At 47.3% G+C, this 13393-nt stretch overlaps 1 protein-coding gene across 4 annotated transcripts in view; it reads left to right on the plus strand.

Annotated features, from left to right (window-relative positions):
- The first annotated feature begins 5090 nt into the window (after window positions 1-5090).
- The window catches only part of SEPTIN6 (septin 6), a 36275-nt gene continuing 27972 nt past the window's right edge, over window positions 5091-13393 (plus strand). For all 4 annotated transcript variants that reach the window (XM_075260020.1, XM_075260017.1, XM_075260019.1 and 1 more), the window contains exon 1: window positions 5091-5156. In XM_075260020.1, the coding sequence (XP_075116121.1) occupies window positions 5127-5156 (30 nt within the window). In that variant the 5' untranslated portion in view covers window positions 5091-5126. The remainder of the gene's footprint in view (window positions 5157-13393) is intronic.

The raw sequence follows: 13393 nt of genomic DNA on the forward strand, positions 1-13393 counted from the left end.
AAAATAAGACTCCCATTGACATTTTACAGGCATATTTTTACATGTGTCAAATATCATTGAAGTCAATGGGAGTCTTATTTTTACACGTGTATTTTGCAAAAATACACGTGCGTTTACTCCGTGTGATGGCTCCCGTGAGTTCACATGGGGAATTTTGAATTCGGCCTCAAAATCCTGACCAAAATGATGGTTCCCATTGAAATCAATGGGAGCCGGGCAGTTCTTTTTTTCCGGGAGCTGTTTGTTCCGCCTCCCAAAAAAAAGAATCAACATGCTCCTTTTTCAGGCAGATTCGCCTCGCAACAACTGCCTGAAGACACTCCCTCCTTCATGTGTGCCTAATCCAGAGCGGAATGTGCGACTGGATGATGGTGCAATGCATCAGCAAACAGTTGTAGCTACCCGTATTGTGGACCGGAACCTGAGGCGGCCTCCGTGTCAAATTCCATTTCAGTTTATGGTGCATGGAGGGGATGAGATCGCTCCTAACTTAAGGGTGCATGCACACTACGTAACGCCGGGCGTGTATGAGAGCCGTACACGCCGGCGTTACAGCAGGGCTGCCGAGCACTTCCCATTCACTTCAATGGGAGCGCTCGTAAACGCCGCTGTTACGAGCGCTCCCATTGAAGTGAATGGGAAGTGTTCGGCAGTCTGCTGTAATGCCGGCGTGTACGGCTCTCATACACGCCCGGCGTTACTCAGTGTGCATGCACCCTTATGGCGCGTTTTTTCGTGGTCTTTTCCGCAGCGTTTTTTGGCTCCTGCTTGCTATGACAGGTCTTAGCCTTACTAGAGGATTTTTACTTGTAGACTTGGATTCACAGCTGCAGTTTTCTGTACTGGATCATCTCCACTTAATTCATCATGGACACAACCTGACATGCTGCAGAACTTTCCAGACACAATATGATGGTTGTGATCCCATTTATGAATGGGGCGCTACATGCTGACATTTCCCTCTAGAGGGATCTTTAGAGACAGGAACAAGCCGGCCTCTGTTCACATCTGTGTTGTTTTTTCCATGTTTCTGTTCCATTGAAAGTACAGTAAAATGAAAAAAGTCACATAGTGCCAGAATGCAGTATGTGACGGACATGAGTGGGGTTTCCGTTATGGTGTTATTTTGCTGGTCAGGGATTTATGACTTTTGTAGCACTGCTAACTGATTTTAGCTATAAAGTGACAGTCCAAAGAAGTAAATTCATGTGTATGCAAACTTGTGCACCGCAGGGGTCACTCAATAGATAAAATCAGTTGTGCTACAAAAAGTCTAGGCGTGCCATCAGTGGTGCTGGGTGATGGATGACAAATAAGCATCCTGCAAGATCTTGCTGTGGATTCTGTGGCCGATTTAGCCCCCTTGCAGACAACCGTATGAATGGTGAGTGTGCTATTTGGATTTTTCCTAGATAGCACATTGACCGATTCACTTCTATAGGCCCCTACACTTGACTGTGAATTACAAGGTCGCCTCAGGTTCCGGTCCAAAATACAGGTAGCTGCGACTGGATGCCAGTGCAGCCGCGCACTCCGCTCCGGATTAGGCCCAAATGAATGGTCCTAGTTGGGAGGGAGTGTCTTTAGGCAAATGTTGCGAGGCGACTCCACCTGAAATAATCAGCATCTCACTTCTTTTTTCCTGTAGCCGAAACAAACGGCTCCCAAAAAAAAGAACTGATTGGTTCCCATTGATTTCAATGGGAGACGTCTTTTTGGTCAGGATTTTGAGGCAGATACGGCCTAGAAATCCTGACCAAAAAACCCCGTGTGAATTTACCCTAATTTTCTGGCATGTGTACATAGCCTCTAATTCCTGAAGCTGAATTTTACAGCTTGTACAAATTCTGCCATGGAGGCTGGGTTCACACGTTTTTGTTGGGGGCGGATTTTGATGCAGTGACGCCTCAGAATACAGTCCAAAAAACGGTTAGCCACGACTAGGTGCCGCTGCAGTGCATACAGTGCATCAGCATCCCGTCGCGGCAGATTAGGTCCAAACGAATGGCCTAGTGGGAGGGAGTGTCGCGAGGGGTCGTCTGCGGCTGAATCCACCTGAATTTCCGGCCGCTGACTTCCCGACGTGAATACCGATGCGACTGCTTAGGCCCAGATGAATAACTCTGCCTTAGATTTTGGTTCTAAAAATAAACAAAAACCACATATCAGCATCTTTTGCGGTTTCCGATTAGTTTCCATGGCCTGATGATAGAGCAGGACGCCGATCTTCAGCGAGCTAAAACATGTCAATGGGGTTTCCACGCGCCTGTGAAAATCTCTGCATGGATTTCTGTGGGTGCAATGCAAAACCGGGCCTACCCTCCAGGAACTGGGGCTAGTGGCTAATACCTGCTGACTCTGGCTTGTTGAAAAATTTGAAAACGTACATATACTGTATACAGCAATGGCTCTGTTCAGAAATATGTGAGATTTGTCCGTGTGATATGTGTTATACGGCTGCATTAGAATCTATGCAATCCTATGGAACTATTCCATTCTTTTCCATTAGACTTTGTGTCCTGTTTGTCGGCGCTTTCACGTATCAGTCAATAGACTCCGGTCTGGGAATGTTAGAGACGTTTTTCACAGCCGATTTGCTTCATAGTGGTGTGAATAAGGTCTTATTTTCCACTTTGACTGGTGTCGTAATTGCCATGGAAAATGTTTGTATTCGGCCAGTCATTGATTTCAGCGAGTCCTTCAGATCATAGGATACGGATGTTTTTGCAGTGCTTGAAAGAAATAAAGTTGCTCTGGCTGTCAAGAGTCCCAAAAACCACACTGAATGTGTCTCATATGTGTCATAAAATCTCCATATAATGGGCATGGAAGACTCCCTGGGGCGGATTTACTAATCTAGTCTAAAAGCAAAACTGGCTTCGGTGCCCACAGCAACCAATCACAGCGCAGCTTTCTTTTTCAGGAGCGGGATACAAAATGAAAGCTGCGCTGTGATTGGTTGCTGAGGGCAACTACATTAGGTTCACACTAGCGTTGGCCATTCATTGTACTGGTTCCTTAGTGGACCTTTAACAACAGACAGGTGGACTATAATGGGGTCTATCAGGTGTCTAAAAGGGGTGGCTAAAAAAGACTACTGATTGTAGGCAGGAATTGCAATGGAGTTGGACACAAGTGTGAATGTAGCCTAAGGTTAGGTTCAGGTGCTGGAGTCTCCACCTACAATTGGCAGAAAGGAAAGTCCTGCAAGGATGACTTCTCAACGCCAGTTTCAGTATAAAACCATCAAAACGCGGCGGTCCCCATTATAGTCTATGGCAGGGGTAGGGAACCTTTGGCTCTCCAGCTGCTGTGAAACTACAACTCCCATCATGCTTCATTCACTTCCATGGGAGTTCCAAGAACAGCAGAGCAAGTATGCATGCTGGGAGTTGTAGTTTTGCAACAGCTGGAGAGCCGTACGTTCCCTACCCCTGGTCTATGGGGTCTGGAGGGAACTGCTTTTTAAGTAGACAGGACCCTGCGGACCCGAACACTAGTGTGAACCTGGCATAAGACAGCTCTGACTTTAATAACTCTGGATTTATAGATGGGCTCTGCATGGCATCAGCTTTAGGCCGGGGGTCCACATGGTGAAAACGCCACAATTTGCCTGCATTGGAAGCGCCACAGAAAAGATTGCAACATTTTACAGTCAGGGCAAAACGGATGGGGTCCTAGTGAATCCCATGTCCACTTGGCGCTAAAAACCACTGCGAACATGCAATGATTTACAAAACTGGCGCGTTTTTGGGAATCACAGCATGTCCATTATATGTACGGAAATGCCGGTGGTTTCCCCATAGTTATAATCGAAACAGAAACCTCGGCCAACTTTCTGTGTAAATGCTGTGGTAAGACCCGCCATGTGTTGCCGCTGCAGTTTTTCTCGCAGCGCTTTTTTGCTGTGGGACGTCATGAGGGGCCTTAGGCTAGGCTCACATGGGTTTTTTGGGCCGGATTTTGATGCGGAGGCCGCCTCAAAAAATGGCTAGTGGCGGCATTCCGCTCTGGATTAGGCCTAAATGTATGGGCTTAGTCGGGAGGGAGGTGTTGTGCCGCGGATGCTGTGGCGGATTTTGCTGTGGAATCTGCGGCAAGAAGGGGCAGGTCGACTCAAGAAGTGAACAGCTCCCACTGAAGTCAATGGGATGCGTTTATTTGCACCGGATTTTGAGGCAGAAAATCCGGTCCAAAAATCCCCGTGTGAACCCTGCCTTAGATTTTTCTGCCTCAGACTTTAGCAGTGTGAACATACACCCTTGGGTAGCATTTGCAAAGTGTTCTTGCTCAGGGCTCGTTCACATCTGCGCCCGGTCTCCGTTCTGCAGGTTTCCGTTTCCTGCACAAAACTGAGGAGACGGAAACCTGCACGACTCTTTCATATGAATGGGTTTGAAAGATGTCCGGCCGTGAGCGCTGGTCAGTGTTTTATGCTCTCCGCCTCCAAACCAATCAGACACAAAGTTGGACCTGCAGTACTCTGTGTCTGGTTTTAAAAAACCAGTTTAGCGGCGGAGAGCATAAAACGCTGGACCCGATCTGACCGCTTTCTGTCTTCTGCAAACCTGAAAACGGAGTCCGGGCGCTGGTGTGAACCTACTGTAACTTCACATGAAATAAAATTATGTGGCAAACGCATGAAAATGAAGATAATTTCTGAACCAATGAGGCCATTTTGGGCCAATAGGTGACACCCAGTTGACTAGCCACCCAGGTCCTCTTGACCTCCCAGCCTAGTAGTGGCCTATAAGCAGTGACACCACAAGCCGCCTCCTCCATCCATGCTTTTTCCGCACCTTACTGCTCCACATTCACACTAGGCAAATCTAAAATGACATTTCAATGAAAAGAGGACGAGTCCACTGACTCCAGATAGGCGGCCATTATTGCTGCTTTTATTCCCCAGCCTCTTAGGCTATGAGAGGACAGCACAGACAGCAGTGGGTTTCCTCTCCGTGTCAGGGCTTTGTCCTCGCTGTTAGCCCTTCTCCTCCACCTGCTCCTATTACACAGTGACATCGGGTGTGTGTCGGGCGCCTCCCCTCCGCCGGCACTTGGTAGCGCCCACATTGTAACAGTTTCTCTTTGTAGCTTTCCTGCTCAGTTTCTTTGAGGGGGCGACCATGGCGGCCACTGAGATAGCGCGGCAGATGGTGAGTGCGGGGCGGGGGTCGTGCATGGGGGTATATAGAGGGGTATATAGAGGGGTATACAGCTAGCTGTGCCTGCACCGTCAGCGCCTCTTCCTCCATAGCGCTTGTGGGGCGCAGACTCCCCCGTTATGTGCACCGTATAGCGGCTCTGCTGCACCAGCCCGGCTGCCAAGCAGGGCGTTGGCAATGTACAGGCTGCATGGCATGGGAGGAGGGATGGCAGGTGCTGCTGTGATGCCAGGCTCCATCATGTAGCCACAATACTCTTTGCTATGGACGGGCTAGCACATTGCACTCATTGGCCACCACTTGTCAGTCCCTTTATTTTGTCATTTAGAGGGGTTTTCTCCCTTGGTCCCCATGTCCAGTCCCACTACATGTCCTTGCCTACGTCTGTGTTCACATTTCACCCCTTGCACCAGAAACCCTGTTACAGTCAGTGGGATCCATCAGGTGCTGTTGTCCGTCTTATGATGGATCCCGCGCTTATGCGTGATGCTAACCCGCCGTACGGCTTATCTGACTGTCCGTCTTGTCTGGATATTCTGCATTGATTATCTTTATTGGTTGGTTATTCCTAAAACCGCTTGAATTGAATGACAAATGTTGCATTAGCGGTAATAGTGAGTATTATTTGGTAGTTGTACGGACAGCAGCGGCGGTAATCCTGCTTCAGAGCTGAACATTTGCGGTTACTCTAAGGAGAAAATATTGTAATGTGGAATAAAATCCGCCATATACACTAAAGGAGTGGATTCCCATTGAACCCATTGGTACATATAGTGTAAGCATTTTATATGCACCATCTGTTTCAGACTATAGCAGTGTCATCATACCAACTTTGCCTCTTATCCACCTTAAAAAGGATCTTTCACTGCCTCCAACAAGTCCAATTTATTACAACCATTTAATACTGATTCTGGCACAGTTGGAATATTTTCTCTAGCCCACACCATTCCTGAGCAATCACTGTTGCTAGTTTTGGTCCCTGATATGCTGTTTAGTCTCTGTACTGTCAGGAGGGCGGTGACAAGGGGGTGTGATTCTGACACTGGCTGCCTCTGATTGGAGCTCTGAATCACGCCCCCTGCCTGACACCGCCCACCTGACATTACAGAGCTGAAATAGCTCATCAGACTAACTGTACTTGTTGCTCAGGAATGGTGGGGGCTAGAGAGAATATTCCAACTAGCTAAGAACTTCAATTGTTGGAGGTGGTGAAAGAAGATCATTAAGGGGTATCTGAGTTTTCATGAAATGTTGAAATATATGTAAGGTGTTACTGTCCGTTCTATGACTGTATAAGCATTTATATATGGCGTCCTATCCGTTTTTCTGCTGCTTGTAATCATATCATGGCTGCAGCACATTTTTCATTTGTCTCTGAAACAAGGAGCATGTACAATAAGGAGCAGTCCTTCCCTATCCACTAACTAGTTTGATTTGTTTATGTGTAATTCTGCCAGGAGTCACTGTACAATGGCAAACACATAGCTGATAAAAGCCCAAATGACCATAATAAAGGAGATCCAGGAAGACTGGACTATAAATATAGGGATGATCCCTGCCGCTACAGAGATTCCTGTCACTGGAAAAAAACAGTCAGTAATCTTGCTTGCTGTTTGTGAATAATATCTTAGCTCTAACCACAAAAGCAGCAAGAAGTAGGTACAAGTTCATGGAAGACTTTCTTACATTGTAAGCTGTGAGATTTGCAGAATCCTCTGTCCTTTGCACAGAGCAATTTGCAGTCATGCTGTGAGGAGAATCAGCTCCTCACATGTGTGATCTGACTGAGCGCTCGCTCCCGAGTCCCAGCACGAGAACACCTTGTGGCCATTTTTCCCAGAACTAGATTTCCAAAGTGGCCACCCCCTTGTATCTGGATTGGTACTGTGCTGCCAGCAGATTAGCTTGGTGCCAATTACTGAGATTTTTTGTGAAAAGCAACACTCTTAAAGGGTTAGTGCCCTAAATGTGTTTGTTCCCAAAAATTAGTAGTGATTACAGCTAGGAGAGCCTTTCCAGGGACGCCCCTGCTCACGGCTTTCTTACTGTTTTGTGTATTTTTAGAGGCAAGGATGGGATTTATCCAAGGACAGGCTCTGATCCCATCATTGGCACTTTCCCTGCCGTAGGAGGCAGTCGTGGCGTTCTGAGCCGCCCGGTAGTGTCTGTCCGTCAGCAGTCTTATTAGAAAGCTGGCAGTGACCGGAGCAACGGAACTGTGTAATGGAAACTGGCCATGATGATCGCAGATGACAGCCGGGCTCCGGGCTTCTGCTTCTGTGTTTTGGAAGTCTAATTGTCTGTCTTTTTATATGCAACACAAAATAACTAAGAGCCTGAATGCAACAATATTACCAAAAGAAAGGGGTACAGATTATCACCTGTCCCATCATAAGGGAGCCTTGAAATTGGGTTTCCTATAGCAAAATGGATGTGTCTGATCATTGGGGGGTTTATCCTCTGAGATCCATTGACAATGAGAAACCGGGTTATCACAAATGTCACAGAGCATGTGACCACTGTTGTATTCGCATCTATAGGACTTGGGTCTCATTCACACTGCGGCTTTATTCGCACAGGTGCCTCGGGGTATGTAAGTAATATAAGCGTTCCTGTTCAGTAAAATAGTTACGTCACTGCACATTACCCCGGTAGAAGCCGAGGGGACACAGTTTTTGGCCCCTATCAGGACGCTGAATCCCTAGGGGTACATATGATATATATGCACGATGAACCAAAAGTAGGACTGAAACACAATATGCACTGCGCCCAACTCGAATTCTTTGCAGCTCTTCTGCTTATAAATGCAGCAGTTCTGATCTTATGCTGCATTACACGGTCCATGTACGAGTGTTTGATGGATGGACTAGTTGTAAACTTGTATTAAACGGCTTCAGACTGGACTAGTTGTGACAATAAAGTTGCAGATTTGTAAGCGGCCGCCCCAGTGCTCTTCAGCGTGTGGAACGTGATTTGTATTCCAGGGGTATACCCTTGCTGTTGCACTGCCGCAGCGACCTTGCTGTCCTTTTCAATTAGTTCAGGGAGGAGGACTTCGCACTAAATAGTTGTATTGCCTTTGGGTAGAATATGGATTTTGCAAAGCATTAGATCTGACGTGTAGAAATGGCTTGTAGTGAATTGTATTCTGTCACACGTTGCGTGTTACATATAAAATGCAGGGAGATCTTTCTGTTGTAGTTATTTTCCTTACAGTTCAGTGCATTGGGGAAGAAATCTCGGTTAGGATTAGTCCTAGTATTTTTACCACCTACATAAACCACAGGAATATAAATGTGGATGTATTACCGAGATCCTGCACATCCTGCTCAGTGTTCTGGCCTCAACCACGACTAAAATAACTGCAATATAATTGGATTTAGGAGTTTCCCAGATGACATGCGAGAGAACTCCGCAGCTCCCGTATTCACATATTACATAATAATTAGATTTTTATTTGCTTTAAGGCCGTGAGCAAATTGTGTCAGGGATACAGCTGAAAAACCCAACATAAGATTGGCGCAATCTTCAATGGTTACTCTAGTTTATGAAAATACATTGTTATACGATTCGGAGAGTTGTGTGGTAGAGAGAAGGATGGAAATGTCACTAATAAAGCACTCTGTAAGATGAACTGCACTACTAACCTCATAGTGGCCCCTGCACACAGTATTATGCCCCATAGTGGCCCCTGCACACAGTATTATGTCCCATAGTGGCCCCTGCACACAGTATTATGCCCCATAGTGGCCCCTGCACACAGTATTATGTCCCATAGTGTCCCCTCCACACAGTATTATGTCCCATAGTGGCCCCTGCACACAGTATTATGTCCCATAGTGGCCCCTGCACACAGTATTATGCCCCATAGTGGCCCCTGCACACAGTATTATGTCCCATAGTGTCCCCTCCACACAGTATTATGCCCCATAGTGGCCCCTGCACACAGTATTATGTCCCATAGTGGCCCCTGCACACAGTATTATGCCCCATAGTGGCCCCTGCACACAGTATTATGTCCCATAGTGGCCCCTGCACACAGTATTATGTCCCATAGTAGCCCCTGCACACAGTATTATGTCCCATAGTGGCCCCTGCACACAGTATTATGTCCCATAGTGACCCCTGCACACAGTATTATGCCCCATAGTGGTCCCTGCACACAGTATTATGTCCCATAGTGGCCCCTGCACACAGTATTATGTCCCATAGTGGCCCCTGCACACAGTATTATGTCCCCATAGTGGCCCCTGCACACAGTATTATGTCCCATAGTGGCCCCTGCACACAGTATTATGCCCCATAGTGGCCCCCTCCACACAGTATTATGTCCCATAGTAGCCCCTGCACACAGTATTATGTCCCATAGTGACCCCTGCACACAGTATTATGCCCCATAGTGACTATGGGGGGGTCGATCAGGTTATTGATCCTCCTGCTTTCTGTTGTATTGAATGTGTAACTAGTTATAATGGCCTCCGATGTTTTTCTACTATGGAATGACCACTGATATTTTTTAACCTTTGAAGTCAGTGCTTCGCCCGGTGGTTCCAGTATACACCTTTTAGCTATGAGATATTTCTGCGTGGCATTTTTGTGCACAATGGAGCTTTCTATAACCTGTGTAGTCTATAATCTAGGACGGATGTGAGGTGCAGCGATACTTTGTCACAACCACAGTTTCCCGCTTAGAACAGGAAATCGCGAAGATGTGAAGATTTTTTTACTTGTCTGAACTCTGCAGGTTATGGTCGTGCTAAGAGCCTAGGATTTGTTCATGATCACTAGGTTTTTCTTGCTTTGGATCCGTTTCTCTGGTGTGGGCCGTATGCTGCATTACCTGAGTTCACATCTGTGTCGCAGTCCTGAACACGACTTTCATCTGCTTTCAGTATAAAAGCAAAGGGCACCTGTTGGACTCCATTATAGTCAGTAAAGTCCGTCAGGCTCCATGACTATGCGGTATTATAGCAAACCTCTGACAGCCAGTGAATGTAACCTTAGGCCGGGTTCACATGGGAACACACGGGAGGCGTTTTTTTTTTAGCAGGATTTTGACGCGGATTCCGTCATGCAAGGGGCGTGATTCAGATAAGTGGTTTTGGAAAAACCCTTTATTGACTGGATTAGGAAGCCATGAAAAGCTACACCAAATTACCAGAAACAACTTCCAGTCTTTCGGAGATTGTTTTTGGACATTTTTACCAGTTCGCTCAGAAGAGCTTGTGTGAGGTCAGAGACTGGTGTTGGGTCTGGCTCACAATCTCCATTCTAGTTCATGCCAAAGGTGGGCTTGAGGTCCGGGCTCTGTGTTGCCCAGTTATGTTGTCCATGGCTCTATGGCTCTTGCTTTGTGCGCTGGGGCACAGCCCTGCTGGAACATAAAAGGCCATTTCTGAAACTGTTTCCACAAGGTTATTTGCATACAAAGGGCGTCCATTTTTGCCTGGACAACCCCTTTAAGCAGGACTTCCTTGGCTGTTACAGTCCTCAGATCTTAATCTTACACAGTCTTGGACTAGATGAGGCGATTGTGTCGGTACCTCCAGCTAGTGTCCCTATTTGAGTCTGTGCTATCCTTTGCTATCCTAATACTGATTAATACTAGAGAATCTGATACTCCTTTTATCTGCATGTCTATGAGGATCCCGCACATTCTAGGTCGTCTGAGGTTTCTAGCGCTGCAGGATAGTAGGTGGTTTTTCATTGCTGGTTAGGGAAATGTATCGGAGACTGATATTCCTGCTGAGGTCTATGGATCTATCGGTGAGTGTGCACACTGGCGGTACAAGAGCGTGACGTCAGGACAGACGGCGGTCGTACATGTGCTGCCTTTCCATTGTCCTGCTCTGACATCTGTCTTTGTTAGTGGCCGCATGCTCAGGCGCCTTGTCTCCTGAGCTAGCATTGCTTACATCCCATATGAACAAATACGAGCAAATAACAGGACTGGAAAGCCTTTATTCCAAGTAAGGCCCATTGCAGAATCTGTACCAGACGCACTGAGTGTCTGAGACTCTCCAGGGGCAGCTAAAAAATACAATAAGATATTGCTTTGCCCAGAACTGATGTCATTGCTCATTTGTCCCGGTACCTGGTGAAGTCCCGACCCAACAGAATTGTCAAAAATAGGATAACACAAAAAAATCTGTTCTGTTCCTTCATGTTTACCAGCTGTGTCCGAAGAGATCCTGACCGAAACGTCCCACAAGAGCCACCATGTTGGTCAGCACGTTATATAAGATAATATAAGATTGTCTCCTTTACATACAGGAATAACAGAGTGAGGTCACAGGAGCGGGATAGAGGTCACAGGAGCGGGATAGAGGTCACAGGAGCGGGATAGAGGTCACAGTGAGGTCACGGGAGCGGGATAGAGGTCACAGAGAGGTCACGGGAGTGGGACAGAGGTCACAGTGAGGTCACAGGAGCGGGACAGAGGTCACAGTGAGGTCACAGGAGCGGGACAGAGGTCACAGTGAGGTCAGGAGTGGGATAGAGGTCTCAGTGAGGTCACAGGAGCGGGATAGAGGTCACAGGAGCGTAATAGAGGTCACAGTGAGGTCACAGGAGTGGGACAGAGGTCACAGGAGCGGGATAGAGGTCACAGTGAGGTCACAGGAGCGGGACAGAGGTCACAGTGAGGTCACAGGATCAGTATAGTGCCCACAGTGAGGTCATAGGAATGGGATAGAGGTCACAGTGAGGTCACAGGAACGGGATAGAGGTCACAGTGAGGTCACAGGAGCGGGATAGCGACTACAGTGAGGTCACAGGAGCGGGACAGAGGTCACAGTGAGGTCACAGGAGCGGGATAGCGACTACAGTGAGGTCACAGGAGCGGGACAGAGGTCACAGTGAGGTCACAGGAGCGGGATAGCGCCCACAGTGAGGTCACAGGAGCGGGACAGAGGTCACAGTGAGGTCGCAGGAGCGGGATAGTGCCCACAGTGAGGTCACAGGAGCGGGATAGCGACTACAGTGAGGTCACAGGAGCGGGATAGTGCCCATAGTGAGGTCATAATAGCGGGATAGCGCCCACAGTGAGGTCACAGGAGCGGGACAGAGGTCACAGTGAGGTCGCAGGAGCGGGATAGTGCCCACAGTGAGGTCATAATAGCGGGATAGCGCCCACAGTGAGGTCACAGGAGCGGGATAGTGCCCATAGTGAGGTCACAGGAGTATGATCATGCCCAATATGACATCATAGCACAGCAATAATGCACATACAAAAAGATCACTATATACGTGGTGACATCAGAACATATAAAGAGAATAATTCTATAGATGTGACAGGCAGGCGTTATAATCTCCCCCTAGTTCTTGGACCTGTAGTGCGGCTCTGTCCGCTGCCCTGCTAGTTACGCCCATGTGAAATGTCAGCTGGAAAAGCGTCCCCGTCCTAATGATACAAAAGGAAGACTTTCCCCCCGTACACGTCCTCATTAATTTAATTAACAAAAGGTCCTCTTATCTGCTCTGCGCCGATGGAAAAAATAACAGCACGCAACTGACAGATCAGAGCAATGGACAGTCTGCTGGCAGTGTGAACATACCCTTAAACATTTTTTTTTTAATACAACGATAACCCAGAATATCAGTGTATGTGACAAGCCTATCACAATTCCTAATGCACAAAATTGTCTGAACACTGTATAAGCAATGCCGCCCCTGCTACCTCTTGTGTCACCCTCTCTACCTCATAGATTGTAAGCTCTTTTGAGCAGGGCCCTCAGTCCCATTGTGTGAAATGACGTTCTTTGTTATGTATGTCTGTATCTGAACCCTACAAATTGTACAGCGCTGCGGAATATGTTGGCGCTATATAAATAAAATGTATTATTATTATTATTATTATATGTGAAGCAGTGGACGTCTGTAGGCGACATTCATGCAAATACAATGGGTAACAACCCTAGACGCCATGAGCCCTGTCCTCGCACCTTTATCTGTGATAATAATTCACTCCGGTTTTTCGTCTGCTCCATTAGTGTTTCGGCCACTCTTGGCGCTCTCTCCAGTGTTTATAGTGGTGACGGCTCTGTGCTACGTGGCGGCCGCGTTGCATTGTCATCCAGATGTATCAGCCCCAGTATAAATATTTAGTATAATAAACTTCTCTTATCACCATGGAGAGTTCCTGCCGCCACTTCCAGATCACACAGAAGGTTTTTCATCTTCAGCCGCTCGGATTTCGTGTTAATGCTTTGCTGTTCGCCGCAATCCTT

The sequence above is a fragment of the Leptodactylus fuscus genome, chromosome 11, assembly GCF_031893055.1.
Source record: "Leptodactylus fuscus isolate aLepFus1 chromosome 11, aLepFus1.hap2, whole genome shotgun sequence".
In the NCBI taxonomy this organism is placed as follows: domain Eukaryota; kingdom Metazoa; phylum Chordata; class Amphibia; order Anura; family Leptodactylidae; genus Leptodactylus; species Leptodactylus fuscus.